Source organism: Syngnathus scovelli, chromosome 1, assembly GCF_024217435.2.
Source record: "Syngnathus scovelli strain Florida chromosome 1, RoL_Ssco_1.2, whole genome shotgun sequence".
Lineage (NCBI taxonomy): Eukaryota > Metazoa > Chordata > Actinopteri > Syngnathiformes > Syngnathidae > Syngnathus > Syngnathus scovelli.
In genome coordinates, this window is record NC_090847.1 from 25,234,974 (window position 1) to 25,246,859 (window position 11,886).

At 44.5% G+C, this 11,886-nt stretch overlaps 2 protein-coding genes and 1 non-coding gene across 4 annotated transcripts; all 3 read left to right on the top strand.

The window, feature by feature from the left end:
- The first annotated feature begins 1,976 nt into the window (after positions 1-1,976).
- On the top strand, positions 1,977-2,048 carry trnaa-cgc (transfer RNA alanine (anticodon CGC)). The gene has a single exon. It is a non-coding gene; the product is annotated as a tRNA-Ala (tRNA).
- A 291-nt stretch (positions 2,049-2,339) lies between these two features.
- On the top strand, positions 2,340-9,263 carry dtx4a (deltex 4, E3 ubiquitin ligase a). The gene is made up of 8 exons (XM_049760844.1): positions 2,340-2,735; positions 3,385-4,429; positions 6,408-6,469; positions 6,698-6,859; positions 6,940-7,001; positions 7,092-7,412; positions 7,498-7,587; positions 7,704-9,263. The coding sequence occupies exons 1-8, from the start codon at positions 2,528-2,530 to the stop codon at positions 7,932-7,934; spliced, it is 2,181 nt and encodes a 726-aa protein (XP_049616801.1). The 5' UTR covers positions 2,340-2,527; the 3' UTR covers positions 7,935-9,263.
- Positions 9,264-10,244: 981 nt separating this feature from the next.
- msantd1 (Myb/SANT-like DNA-binding domain containing 1) lies at positions 10,245-11,649 on the top strand. Of its 2 annotated transcripts, XM_049761849.2 has the most exons (4): positions 10,245-10,774; positions 10,850-10,950; positions 11,026-11,164; positions 11,250-11,649. In XM_049761849.2, exons 1-4 carry the CDS (start codon positions 10,518-10,520, stop codon positions 11,509-11,511), a joined length of 759 nt encoding a protein of 252 aa, XP_049617806.1. In that variant the 5' UTR covers positions 10,245-10,517; the 3' UTR covers positions 11,512-11,649. The 2 variants fall into 2 exon arrangements, with proteins under 2 accessions (XP_049617806.1, XP_049617805.1); XM_049761848.2 differs by having other exon boundaries at positions 10,249-10,774; positions 10,850-11,164.
- The last annotated feature ends 237 nt before the right edge of the window (positions 11,650-11,886 follow it).

An 11,886-nucleotide genomic window follows, 5' to 3' on the forward strand; every position in this document is an offset into this window, starting at 1 on the left:
ATAAAATAACCCGAATAACAACATAAGGAAAATTTTTGGTGAAAAAATATATTATGGCATCTTGTAACATTTACAAATTTTGACTGCTTGCTCAATTGATAATTGTTTCAAAAATGCATCTTAAAACTTGTACAATTCAGTTTTTTCCAATTAATTAAAATTTTCAAATGTAAAATTTTGCAAATCTTAATAGTTGGATTTAAATCACACACAATCAGTACTCGACATGTTAAGGAGACTTTCTTACTCTGTTTATTTTCTGGCATAAATCTTTAATATTTAAACTTTTTAAATTGGAGTATCTATCTATCTTTAAATGGATCGAATCTAATTCAAGATGACAATATTTCAGCATCTAAACTACAGAACGACATCATTACGTTTTATTTTATGAAACGTCTTCCTCTTTCTATATCGTATGTACAGTATTTGCTATTCCTCCACCTCATCCCTCCTACAAATCAAGCTCGCATTTTCCGCTTCAACTCAATATCACGTTGCACTCAAAACAAGTCAAGTCAGCTGCTCTTAAAAAAAATTTCTCCTTCGATTCACTCGTTCACAACGTGGGTAAGTTGTTTTTGCCATTTATTATGATTTCGTCTTAATTTTAACATTGTGTTTTTAACAATAATTATAGTATTGTCACTTTTTTTTTTTTGCTCTGCAAGCGTCTCAATTGCCATTGCTTCAGGAAATCAGCAAAAACTGCATGCTGTCTGCCCACTTCCTGTGCACGCAGGCGGGCCTATCTATCATTTTCACTGTACATATATACGGTGTGACACAAAACCATAATGTGGCTTATGACTGCGATTTAAAATGAGGCCAAGCTTAGCTTTTTTTTCTATTATGTGTCTTGGCGAGAAGGTGCTACATGTTTTTAAGAAACTCAGCGACCATTGTCCCTCCATCTTTGCTTCAGGTATGGCTAACTCTACCACGCCTGTCTTGCTTTTTTTCGTCTTCGTCATCCTGTTTCTGCTGCTCATCGTCCTCTATAAGAAGTTGAACAGGGAGACCAACGGACAATACACTTTACAGCGTGTTGTCTATGGAGAAGGGGGTCTCCGGGACCGTGCCAGAACGATAGCAGCTGTCCTGGAGAACCGCCTGGGAGTTCAATTATGGCCGCATGGCAGTTCTGATGAAGACGGAGAAGAAATGCAGGATTTTCAGGAGGAGCCCAGACAAAAGGCAGAGTATTGTAGTGCATCGAGTGATGGGAGCCAGAATGGTGAAGATGGCGAGCCGCAGGGGTGGAGCGTCAAGGCAAGGAGAGAGAGTGAGACACAAGAGGAATCGAGGGGGACTGATGTTTTTATCAATTTAAATCAGTTCTCCAAGAGTGTCATGTGGTCTGAGCTGGATGACTAGCAGACAACACAAGAGTCTCAGAGATGCTAGTTTTCCGTTCAATTGTCAATAAACGCCGCATGTCAAATACACGCTTCCTTCGCATGTCTACATGAGCTTCAGACATCTAGGGTTTCTCCAGAGAATCCAGAAATTCCTTGGAAAAATTGTATTTCCTTACACGGGTTTCAGAAAATGACAGTTTCTCCAAGTCTCGATTGACCTTAGAAATATTGCATTTCCACAAATAGTGGTCTCTGCTCTATTAATTGCCCAACTACAGATAAATGAAATAGAGACTCCTCCTTCATACTTGGGCAAGGTTTTTCTGCAAAAGTCCTAAATGACTTTAGAAATAATGTAATGTCTCAAAAGTGACAAAAGGCCTGATAAATGCCCTGATTCTTTGTCACTTGAATAATAAATAAACACCAGTAAAGCTCCAATTTGACCGATAGCTGCTGTACTTATGATAAAAAGATGATTATGTGTCATGGCAGATATAATGTTATAACATTAATCTATAATTATACAGTGGCAAACCGATACAATAACGTAATTTCGTGCACTGGCAGTAGATGATGAATAAGAACACAGTTCTGACGTTTTCTCCGCACGGTGGGGATGTAGCTCAGTGGTAGAGCGCATGCTTCGCATGTATGAGGTCCCGGGTTCAATCCCCGGCATCTCCACATTTTATGTCGTAGTTTTGAAACTGGTTTGAATATTACGAAAATAACTGCGAAGAGTTACAGAAATAACTATTTCTAATAATTACAGAATAACAAAAAATTACAGAAATAACGACCTCTATTTTCATTGACTGTCAGTAGACTGAGCTGTCAAATTTATTTTGGGTTTAATTTCCCTGATATGGTTATTTGTTTTAATTCAACCACGTCATTATTATTATGACTTTCGAGTGATTTATTCTTTTTTTTTTTTTTTTTACGGCCTGGTCGGTGTCGGTTGGGGTTGGGGGGGGGTCGACCAGTTGCTGCTGCACACCCGGAACTACAAACACGGCAGGTACGATTTGCATCTGTGCCGATTATGTTGCAAATAACGCGCACACGCAAAACGTCAACACTACAAGATGGACGTTGGCGTGCTGTCGCGATGCTGCTGCTGCTGTCGTCGTCGTTGATGTGTCGGAACGACACCGAGTAGAATGTTACTCGCGTCCGCCGCGGTCGTGTGGGAATGGCTGAATGAGCACGGCCGCTGGCGGCCCTACAGCCCGGCGGTATGTCACCACATCGAGGCGGTCATCCGGAGCGACCCGCGCTGCGCTAGCGTGGTCCTCGGCCAGGTGGACTCTCGCCTCTCGCCCTACATCATCGACCTGCAGTCCATGCACCAGTTCCGCCAGGACACGGGTGGGTGAGCGGCCCGTTCCGGAGGCATCTTTCTTTCTTCTGGCGCAAAAATGACGTCTTGTTTTTGCACTCGTGCATGTGCATTGTGCAACTTGTCCGAAAGTAATGGGACGCGGTGCACATACAAAGCCAACACGCCCAAGAAATAATTAGAACGTCAAAATGCATCAATGCAACAAGTTGACTCAGGGGGGAATATTTAGGATGGGCATGCATGTGCCCTGCTAGCGACCAGTTCAGGGTGTAGTCTGCCTTTCACCCGATGTCAGCAGGGATAGGCTCTAGTATATGAGCTGCTTTCACTAAAAGCCGGCGCTTTTCTGCGTTAAACGGCAGCGACGCTGAATGGTGGAAGAAATCAAGCCTCGCATTTTCCACCTTTGGAGGTAGAACGGTGCTTCCCTGCAATAGCGTGCCGTATATTTTTTTCTACTAATATATTGACCGAGTGACCTGTTACATACTGCATCAAAAGGCATTTGCCATCCCACATTCAAATGGGAGTGACATAGATTGCAGGTGGGAATTCAACCTGGAAATTTGCAGCACGTTTTTTTTTTCTATCGTTGATGTTGAAAACAAAGCGAAAAATGTGGTATGGAACATCCCTACTTTGATTATTGATGCGGCCACTTTTGCCAATTCACAGGCACCCTTCGAGCGGTCCGGCGTGGCTTCTATGAGCCCACCTCAGCGCCCGGCCAGGGCTGGCTGTGGGAGTGGGAGAACGACGTGGGCAGTTGGACACCGTATGACACGGAGGTGGGCATCGCCATCCAGGCGGCGCGGGACCGCCAGCAGCCCTGGCTGGACCTGTCACCGCTGGGTTTCTGCTACCTTATCGACTTTGGGAGTATGACCCAAATCAATGGGCAGACGCGGCGCTGCCGTCGCATTCAGCGACGCGCCGATTTGGCGTACCCCTTGGTGTCAGGCCCCCTGCCCAAATCCCAGCACGCGTGGGCACCTACGTCCGCTCCACACCCCGGAGGATTTACGGACATTACCGCAGGGGGTGCGGGAATCAGGATGGGCGGTGCGGGGGGAGGCAATGGTAGCGCGTACCCCAGCGGGGCACTCCCCGCTTCAGCTATCACCTCTTTGGGAGCGCCCTGCGCCTGCCAGCAGTGCATGCTGCTGCTCAGTGTCAAGGTGGGCACTGTGTCCAACGCTCAAACTCTGGGTCGGAGACCACCTCAGACTAAACCGCCTAGTCCCAAACTTAGCAGTCATTTGATCCCTGGAGGGGCCTGGTCACTCACCCTCCCACGACTGCCCTCCATCTCACGGTCGTTCTCCCCTCATAGGACGTCCGTAGTCGGGGCGACGGGTGGCGGTCTCGCTATGGCGAGTACAGGTACGAGCGGCGGCTTCGCACACTCGCTCTCCCTTCTCAGCTCGGCCACCAATGCCCTGTCACTGAACTCCGGCCGCCCGCCGCCCCCATCGCTCCCCCCACCGCCGCCGCCCTCACTGTCCACCCAGCCTCACCCTTCCACCTCGCCACCCTGTTCGACTCCTGCGGCGCCCGCTCCGGGCCCGCCTCTCGCCTCGGCCGGCGCGCCCTCACCATCCGCCCGCGTGCTGGGCCCGCTGACTACAACTCTGCCACCGCGGTCCAGCCTGGCGGGGCTAAGCCGACCGGCGCTGCAGCGTCTCGCCATGGCTCAGTCCCGCGCTCTCATTGCCTCAGGGTGAGTAGACACGGTTTTGACACACTTGCATATTAGTCAGGACATTGGATGAAGGTCACGTTTTCAGGTGAGAGTCCTTCCGGCAGATGGGTGAGCCTGCTGGCACCCACGTCAGAAAATCAAAAGCCCTTCTGATCAAAATCCAGAGAGAGTACCACCTGTTGTTAACTGATTATCTCGGGCAAGAGCGCCAAGGGCAAGCGGTGTTGGGATTACTTTACAAGATTTTGGTCACTTGATTTGTTAGTTAGCGGGATTAGGTGGTGGAGGATACATGTGTGAATGTAGATGTGTGTATGTGCTATTTTAATCCCTATTTTTTATATCAGTTTACAAGTGTTATGATGGACCAAGCCTTCATTTAAGAGTTGCTCATGTGCAAAAGTTTCCTAGTCCCAGATGGAAGCTGGCCTAATGCCGGGAGATTAGCCGCAATCCAAAAAACGTGACTTGCTGACATGCTTCTGCTAGCTTGTTGGTAAACAAACCAATATAGCCGCCGGAAGTGTAATCACGTTGACCAGAACAGATAGTGCAAAAACCTGATGTTTGATATTTATCTGTACCCTGAGAGGATTTTCTGTTTCTGGCTTAATAAGGACAAGATTTGCAGAAAACTGCGAGCAGTTTGTATTACTGAGCTCGGGTAACCACAACAGTGGAAAAATAGCGAATTGTTTTGTTTCCTCTTTCGCAGAATCAAATATGTAATCATCCAAATACAAATAAACATATCTTAGTATAAAAAAGGGAGTGCAATAAAGTGAATAAATAAAATTATACTAATTCAATCAAATAAAATCTTCAAATAAAAAAGTACTATTCTTGAAGGGGAAAAATATTTCAGCTTCCACAAAATCTAAAATACCACAATACAATTTTCGATTAGCCAAATTGTGTGAAGGTTTGCAGAGGGAAAGATGGGAGCCCCATGATGGAAAAATTAGCTTCCTTATGGCCTCAGGGGTAATCCGTAATGTGACGACTGAATGGCCTACAACTCGAGTTAAGTCAGCAGATGGGAAAAGGCGGATTAGCGCTATAAAAGAGCGAGGCGAGGCGCCACAAATCACGTTGCCGTTCGGCTCAACCGTCGGAGCAGGAGCACTTTATTGCCCCACCATCTGGATTATCGAAATATTCTCGAAGATGACTGTGATCAAAAGTGGACGGCCGTAAGTATTGAACGGACTGTTTACTTTATTTTAAAAAATTAACATTGTAAAATAATACAGGTCAACATTTTGTACTGATTTTTTTTTTTTAATCAGAGATGCTAAATTTTCTGCCGTCATTTTTTTTCCCCAACTCATCATGTTTTCATAATAGTAATAATATTATAATAATAATATAAAATGTAATATATGCATATTAGTATTTATTAATGAAGTGTTGGTGGATTTTTTTCTGTAACGCCATGTTTGATAAAATGCATGTTGCGCAAGTTTTTATCGGTCAAATTTAAAACAAAAAAAATCTCAAAAACATTATGCGTTTGGAATAAGAATTTTGAAATCAGCCTTAAAAATACCTTAAGGGACACACAAAATCATCTCTTATTAAAATGTGCTGTTGACCAGTGTAATGTTTTGCCATTAGATTGACTATTTGGATTTCGGATGCACGTCAGCTTTAACATCCCGACACAAATCTTTAAAAGCAACGCTATGCTAGTTCACGAGTAAAATGAAATGGCGACAAACCACGTAGCCAAACCTCGGATGAACAATACCTTCCAGATCTCTCAATATTATGCTCATGACGCAAGATAGCAATTATTATTTTTTTTTAAACCGCCAAAGTGGTTTACTCATCTAAACCGCTCACATTCATGACAGTGCAAAAGCTTCTTGACCTGCTGACGTGGAATTGAACTTGACATATGTTGCGGCCAGCTGCGCGCACAACAGACTGATCGGATTTTAGCGCCTTAAGGGTGACCTGTCACCTATCAATGGATATCTACTTTGTGTTGCAGGGTGCCGACGGTTCCCGTCAAGAACCTGAACGGTTCCAGCCCTGTGCACCCTGCCCTAGCCGGTGAGCACACTGATAAACATTGGAACAAGTTATGCTGTCAGTCTTTAGAAATGTTCTGTATCTGAGTTTTTTATCTTTTTTTTCCAATATTTCAAAATAATTTGTTATCCTAAAGTTTGAACTTTTTCTTGTAAATAGGCAATTTTTTAATTTAGGGATGTGTACGGTAGTTTAATTGGTGTTATGATTATAAAATTTTTTAAACTGTTTTGCGTGTTCTCTTTTTAGGGATTACCGGCATCCTCATGAGTGCGGCGGGTCTTCCCGTCTGCCTGACCCGTCCTCCCAAGCTGGTGCTTCACCCACCGCCTGTCAGCAAGAGCGACATCAAACCCGTACCGGGTCTGGGCCACTGCTGTCGCAAAACCACCAAGAAGCAGGCCCGCAAAGGTCTGGAAATTGACAGAGAACAAAAAACACACATTTAGGAAGCGCATCAAATTGTCTCACGTTCCATTTTCTTGTCATAGGTAGGACCCCCGAGGAGGTGGTTAAGAGATACCTTCAGAAAGTCCGAAATCCCCCTGAAGAGGTAATTTATTTATTAGTCCCTAAAAAATTGGGGAGTTTGAAAACGCAAAAAAGCAAAGCAAGTCACGGACGTGTGTTTGCAACCGTGCAGGACTGCACCATCTGCATGGAAGTCCTATCCGGCCCATCGGGCTACAAAGGCCCCGGCGTGGGCGGCATCTCCCGCGCAGAGTCGGTGGGTCGCCTGGCGCAGTGCGGCCACCAGTACCACCTGCAGTGCCTGGTGGCCATGTACAACAACGGCAACAAGGACGGCAGCCTGCAGTGCCCCACGTGCAAAACCATATACGGTGTCAAAACCGGGAACCAGCCTCCGGGCAAGATGGAGTACCACGTCATCCCCCACTCGCTCCCCGGACATCCTGACTGCAAAACCATCCGCATCATTTACAACATTCCTCCTGGCATTCAGGTAGCGCCGCCGACATGGCGTCGTTGTGGGCGTCGTCCCGTGCGGATTTTGCCTCGCTTGAGGTCATGAACGTGTTGCTCTTTAGGACCTGGAGCACCCAAACCCCGGCAAACCCTTCACCGCCCGTGGCTTCCCCAGACACTGCTACCTCCCGGACAGCGACAAAGGCCGAAAGGTATTGTTAAGAATTCCTAGATGAAGGCCGAGGGGGGTGGGGGGGCTGTAGCCTTGAGGCTGATTTTTCTGATGCCACTGGAGGGAGCACACTTTGAGGAAATCTTACTTGTTCAGGTTCTGAGGCTGCTCCTGGTGGCGTGGGACCGCCGCCTCATATTCTCGGTGGGTACGTCCAGCACCACCGGCGAGTCGGACACGGTCATCTGGAACGAGGTGCACCACAAGACGGAGTTCGGCTCCAACCTGACGGGCCACGGCTACCCCGACCCGGGCCACCTGGACAACGTTCTGGAGGAGCTGAAGGCTCAGGGCATCACCGAGGACGAATGTCTTCCCAGAGATTGAGCCAATCGTTAAAATGGATTCATCTGTCATTTATGGGTGAGGTCTGGATTTTTACCTTCAAGCAGGGGTGGGGGTGACCTAGCTTTTCATCTGGCCCGCCCGCCTTTCAAACCTCAGAGGAGCTGTTTAAGAAAGCCCTCAAACGCTCATACTTTGGCGTACTCCCACAATTAAGGGAAGGAAAAAAAAAAAGTATTTTAGTCTGACGTTCATACAGTCGTTTTGGCTGTGATTGACTTAAATTTAGAGTCGGTCTTAAAAATGCTGATGTCACGTAAAATCAACAAGATGACCTTTTTCACCAGTTTGTCAAGCGTTAAACGTCGGCCTCAAAAGCAGTGCTCTGAATGTTTGATTCATGGTACACGTTTCCATGGAAACTGGTAACCGCTTGTTTTCGGGCTCCAAAAAGGATGATGTCATGTAAAGTAGTCAACAAAACAAAAATGTCTGTAATTCATCCATCCCATGTAAACAACCTCTAAAAAAAAAAAAAAAAAAAAAAATCTTAGAATGCGATACTCGTAGGTTTTCAAAACATTTTTTTTTTTCCAATTTTTTTCCCCCACTGTTATTTTGGGGTATATTTTTTATCAATCACTTTACATGGAAAACAGTAATGCTGTCATTTTGAGTTCTTTTAACGTTTCAGTCTGTAAAATGCTGATTTCATGCAAGCGTCAAAACAACAGCTATTTAAAATAATTTACTTTGAACAAACTCGAGTCTACTTCAATTCGTAATAATTGTTCTCGTTTCTCATGTTAGTTAGGTAACATTTTTCATTTTCCCATGAATTCACAATGGTGCTCTGAGGTTTTCCCCCCACCCCTGTCTTAAAGGAACAGCGACAAAAAAAACAACAACATGCATGACCCGCAAAATTGCGTTTTGATACCACTGTGCACATCCAGTACAAGTCAGTCAGTGTTCAATTACTTCAAACTGTGAGACTTCTGTCAAAAATTGAAGTGCCACCCTGGCCACTTCAATTGAGCATGGACGTTTGCTGACCTCTAGAGTTACTTTTTGACAACTACATTTCATTTTATTCATTTGTTACTTCTGACATTATTGTATAAACTATCAGCTGACGTGTTTGTATTTGGATTTTGCAATGACTTAATTTTTATTTATTTATGTTATTTGAGGTACATTTAGACATGTCTTAGTTATTTATGCATTCTTTTTGTTATTTTTAATTGTCATTTTTAATATAAAATTGTATATGTAACTATTAAAAGCATTTATATTTTATGTATGGATGTATGCACCTTGTATGTATGTTATATATGTGCGCAAATTTGCATTAAAGTTTGTTTTTTTTCCCTCCGTTTGTGTTATTGTAGACCAGAACTTCCTTCCAAAAATGTCTATTTTTGATAAACTTTATAATTTACATTAAATACACATTTTAAGAATTTACAAAAAAAATCACAGCTTTAATTGATTTGTTTTTTAAATTGTATCAAAATATCTTAAAATAATCAAAGTAAATTCATAATAGAATACCAAATAAAAACTTTTTCCACTGAATTTGCTCTATTTTTATAAGTAATAAAAGCATTTAAAAAGTTAAAATCCCTGAATCATTTTTACTGTAACACACAAATGTTCTCAAATAAAACTAACAGTGCATTACTTACGACCTGAGTTGCGCCGGACTGGTTGATCTGTAGATTAGTCTATCCCTTGGATTAACAGTCTGGATTACTTCCGCTTTAAACCCTGAAAAAGAAAAGAAAGAGAAGTCAGCCAGTTGCAATTAGATCACCATTTTTTTGTTTTTGTTAAAAAGGTATGCCATCAATTGTCATTTTGGTCAATTCTGGTTTATGAATTCGCCCGTTTACTTGACACATTTTAAAAGGTAAATTTCAACAATACCAATGTACGCTCTAATCTATAAATCAACTTCATCTGTGCAGCTAAATCAGATTTATGGGATGTCACAATCGTCTCGAAGCTTTTAATTGGCCTAAAAATAAGGAAGGAGTAATTGCTTTCGTTTTATTGTGGCGTCAGTCCCCATATGTATCCACTTTGTGAAAATGACACGCGGTGATTATTTGGTGGATCCCGATTTGCGAGTCACACCCCTGCAGGGAACGAGATGATCCGACAAAAGCTTTTAAAGGAAGCGCATTCTGGTCTGCCCAGTCGTCAAAGAAACAAAAAGCAGTCTGCCCTCATTCTTCCCCTCCCCCGCTCTTTGCATTTCAGCAATGGCGTCCGCTCACACTGCTGCCTTTCAGCTAAAAGCTTTTTATGTCCCAGCCCAATGCAGCAGCAGCAGGAAGAAGAGTGGCGCGGGTGGGGGGAGTGGGAGTGGTTAGGGTGAAAAAGAAAGGCCTCCTTAGGCCGTCGCCAGGGCAACTGTGACATCATCGAGCACTAAAAGCTTTTAACCGGATTCCTCTCCCGCTTTAGGCCCCATTTTGAGTGCTCTTTCAGTCTGTCCTGGAGGGGGGAGGTGCAAAGTCAGGCCTTAGCGTGTGCTTCCCTTCTCACCTTCGCAAGCTCACATTGCATCACACAGAATCGTAAAAGCCTTTCAAAGCAAAGAGTTTTTTGCGGGCAAAAATGGCAGCGGGAGATGACTTTGCCTATTTAATTACTCATCCTCAGGGCGAGAAGCACCGGCGGGCCCCCAACTGGACCGACGGTGAAATGAAGGCCCTGCTCTACATTTGGGAGGAGAACCACAATGAGCTGAAAACTAGCAAGAGGAACGCGAAGGTTTACGAGAGGATGTCGCAGCGGTTTTTCCAGCTGACGGGCGAGCAACGCTTCAAAGAGGAGATCAAGATGAAGATCACAAATATGTCCTTCCAATACAGGCCAGTCAACCTGAAACTTTGCCATCATGCCACAATAAGTGTTGCTCATTTTTCTTTCTTTTATTTTTTAAACAGGCGACTTAAGTCCAACGCCACGGAAAGCGGCGAGACCCCCGACTGGCCGTATTACAAAGCTATTGAGAAGATTCTATCCAAGCCTGTGGAGGTCGGACAAGGTAACTGGGCCGAGTCTCAAGGTGACTGCCGGGATGAGTCCCAGGCCTCGACGAGTGCTGGTAATTCGTCCCAAGGTGGCGACAACCCCTTGGCCCAGCCGGAGCAGGAGGTGATGGGCTTCCTGCCCGAATATACTGGCTCTTCAGATGAAATGGAGATCAAGCAGGAACTGGACTCTTGGAACTCTGACAGTGAGCACACACAAGGCTCCAGGTAACCACTGTGATGTAGAGAGAGAGCGAGAGAATGAGATTTTTCTTTTTTTTTTTGCCTGATTGTCTTTTTATCTTCTCCTCAGCTCCCATCCAGTGTCTAGCAAGCAAAAGACCACAAAAAGACAGCATTTTCTAAAGCGAAGGAAGCTGCAGATAATGCAGGCCATGCTGCGGCAACAAAAGCGCTCCAATCAAGCCATTGAGGAAACGTGCAGGGAAGTCCGCCGAGCCCTGCATCAGCAGAATCTGCTCCAGGTCCAGTGTATGCAGATGCAAGAGCGCATGATGAATCTTCTGGAGAAAATGATTTTGCCGTCCTCCACAAGCGGGAAGAACAAAATATGAAGTGCAGCATCTCTATAGTTTTTTTGTTTAGTTATTTGAATTTTGTTTTTTTAGGCCCTCCACAAGTTTATTGCACGCATGTAAAAATGAATGTGCTTATAAGCGTTGCTGTAGATTAAACAAAATAGTTTGACATTATTTTGCTGTGTGTGTTTAAATCATGTTTGTGGCCTGATGAGCTTCCGTTGTTCTCCAAACTGTGAGGGCGGGACAGAAGACAGACTGTTGGAGTACTTTGGACCTGAGTGGTTTACGTCAGGGCTGGGGAACACACTGCAAATTTCTAACTCCATTTTATCAAAAGATTAAAAAAAAAACATTTTGAAGATACTGTGCCAAATGAGCACAAATACATTTTAAGTAAAACAAATACTA

What these genes read in the sequence shown, in the direction of transcription:
- dtx4a (XM_049760844.1), top strand. Translation starts at nt 2,528, where the DNA reads ATGTTACTCGCGTCCGCCGCGGTCGTGTGGGAATGGCTGAATGAGCAC. An exon ending in CAAGAAGCAGGCCCGCAAAG is followed by an intron (nt 6,860 to 6,939) that starts GTCTGGAAATTG and finishes TTCTTGTCATAG; the next exon opens with GTAGGACCCCCGAGGAGGTG. An exon ending in TCCGAAATCCCCCTGAAGAG is followed by an intron (nt 7,002 to 7,091) that starts GTAATTTATTTA and finishes GCAACCGTGCAG; the next exon opens with GACTGCACCATCTGCATGGA.
- msantd1 (XM_049761848.2), top strand. Translation starts at nt 10,518, where the DNA reads ATGGCAGCGGGAGATGACTTTGCCTATTTAATTACTCATCCTCAGGGC. An exon ending in AATATGTCCTTCCAATACAG is followed by an intron (nt 10,775 to 10,849) that starts GCCAGTCAACCT and finishes TTTTTTAAACAG; the next exon opens with GCGACTTAAGTCCAACGCCA. An exon ending in GAGCACACACAAGGCTCCAG is followed by an intron (nt 11,165 to 11,249) that starts GTAACCACTGTG and finishes TCTTCTCCTCAG; the next exon opens with CTCCCATCCAGTGTCTAGCA.